The 2,246-nt window shown below is 37.6% G+C and overlaps 1 protein-coding gene across 6 annotated transcripts in view; it reads right to left on the minus strand.

Annotated features, from left to right (window-relative positions):
* LOC119582071 (vacuolar protein sorting-associated protein 13-like) overlaps positions 1-2,246 on the minus strand; it is a 48,363-nt gene that overhangs the window by 13,381 nt on the left and 32,736 nt on the right. For all 6 annotated transcript variants that reach the window (XM_037930315.1, XM_037930316.1, XM_037930314.1 and 3 more), the window contains 5 exons: positions 1,668-1,868; positions 1,200-1,347; positions 867-997; positions 442-596; positions 83-194 (listed from right to left, as the gene is read on the minus strand). In XM_037930315.1, coding sequence (XP_037786243.1) covers positions 83-194; positions 442-596; positions 867-997; positions 1,200-1,347; positions 1,668-1,868 — 747 coding nt within the window. The remainder of the gene's footprint in view (positions 1-82; positions 195-441; positions 597-866; positions 998-1,199; positions 1,348-1,667; positions 1,869-2,246) is intronic.

Genomic DNA, 2,246 nt, shown 5'->3' on the forward strand with positions numbered 1-2,246 from the left:
CACACATACATACTGTACAGTAACTTTCTGCCACACAGTTTCTCCTAAAGCCTAAGCCTGAAAATGAAATTGCTGGACTTACCTTGTCCAGTGAGTGCTGAGTGGTCTTCCCAGCCCCGCACGCCCACACCAACTGAAGTGAACCTCCAGGATCACTCCATGTATAGTGCTGTATGGACTGGGGTTTCACATGGCTGCAAATTTAGAGATATATTAACAAAAAATTTGGAAAAATGGATAAACTGATAAATAGTTATATCAATACATTTTTTCAGAACAGAAGTCACTGTAGAATATAACCATAATGTTACACTTAACCATCATCTTAAAACTTCTTATTAACATTATTGTGCTGCTAGAGAGAGAGTTGATATAATCAGCAATACAGATATTAAACCAGAAATCACCAAATTCTATAGCAATAAATAGTCATCAACTTACACTTTCTTGTTATCATTATTGTGCTGCCAGAGAGAGACAGTTGTGTTGGTGAGATGATTTATGATCAGGACAGGTGTCATGCCCTCTGAGAATTGGTCCAACTGCACCATAGCACCGCCATCCATCAGGTTCACCTCCGCAGAAATGCCTCCATACTGTAAAGCCAACAACATTTGCCGATAAACTGATCAAGTGATTAAATTCTGGTTTCTTGGGCATTGCTGAACTTGAAACGTTGATTCACTAACACCGGAAAACATTCTCTACAGTTGGAATAAAGATCCATCACCATCACCATTATCATCATACTTTTTATCTAAATAATCAGCCTCATTCCTACTGCAACAGATGAAAGTACTTTTTTTATCAGCAATTAAAACTCAAATATTATCCATATCAAAATACATAAAGACCCTCTCACCTACCTTGTTAGGTATATAAAGAAGAGTTGAGAGTGGTTGGTCATAACGCAAAGCTGCTGTCATTTCACTGGTTCCCCTTATTCTCACATGAATGCGTCTTCCATTTCCTATTGGCCACCATCCAATGCACTCTCCTACAGGGAAAAATACATGGAATGATGTACAATCACCTTCCATCAACTGGATCCTTTGGTTAGTTGTTAATTTACATAACACCCCAAAATATTGTCATAGCTTCCTCTCTGTAATATCTATAGCACCTGCTATATTGCTTGAATTTTCTCGTATCTGCAGAGCTTTACAAAAATACATTTCATGATATACACACTTCCTTACCAGAAAGCACAGTAAACCATTCAGCATGTGGAAACTCAGCCTCCATAACCTCCAAGTCAAAGGGAGCCTTGTTGAGGATCTTGTAAAATGGTGTAAAGATCACAATTTTGGTCAGACCAGAATTACCAAGCTGAATGTCAACTCCCACCTGAAATTTTGAGAAATGTTGATCTTCAGTGATTTTCCCTATTACAAGGACATACAACACCATCACATTCACTTGTAATTAAATAAACTTATGCAGAGAGTACACAAAGAACTATATTCAACAATATGATCAATATTCTTCACATGAGCCAATCAAAGCAATGTGGAGTACTCAAAACACTTCTCTCAGATCATTAATACCTGCCGAAGTGTTTGGCATTGGCACCAACTTCTAGCAGACCTAACAATCACCCTCATTCAGCCTACTTTAAGTACCATTCACATAATCATAAACATTGGCAAAAAGAAAGGTACACCTACTTGGTACGTTCTGCTTGGAGACTTGCAACTGACCGAACCAGAGCTGCCCACAACGTCAAGGGAGAACTTCTCGGAAAATTCACTGTCTTCCACCTTCACCGTCACCTTCTTCTTGCCAAAGAATGCTTTTGACTTGAAAGAGAACATGACAGCTTCTCCATTGCCTTCTTCGTGGACCACGTAGTTGCTGGGTGCATCGCTCTGTGAGGCGGGATCTCGTGTCATGAATTTTTAATGGTACGTTCTGATATAAGTGTATGAACTTTCAGTGTCACACGTTTTGATATACACATCTTATTATTTGCTACAAGGACAAATGTTTAGTAGCATTAATAGATGAGAATCTATATATGTATGTAATAAATGTAAAAAATCAGCATAAAAACAAGAAAAATGTAAAATACAGCTGTCTTTCAATTTTGCCATCAGATAACAGGGAAATGTTCCTCCTAGATCATTAATGCAATCTTCTCTATGTAACAAATTCATACCTCTCAGAATCATAATGAAGTTCTTGAAGGAAGTAATGAAAACAAAATTATGAAATCATGCCAAGTATCATTAAACAAAAAAACATGC

This window comes from Penaeus monodon, chromosome 15, assembly GCF_015228065.2.
Source record: "Penaeus monodon isolate SGIC_2016 chromosome 15, NSTDA_Pmon_1, whole genome shotgun sequence".
Taxonomy (NCBI): domain Eukaryota; kingdom Metazoa; phylum Arthropoda; class Malacostraca; order Decapoda; family Penaeidae; genus Penaeus; species Penaeus monodon.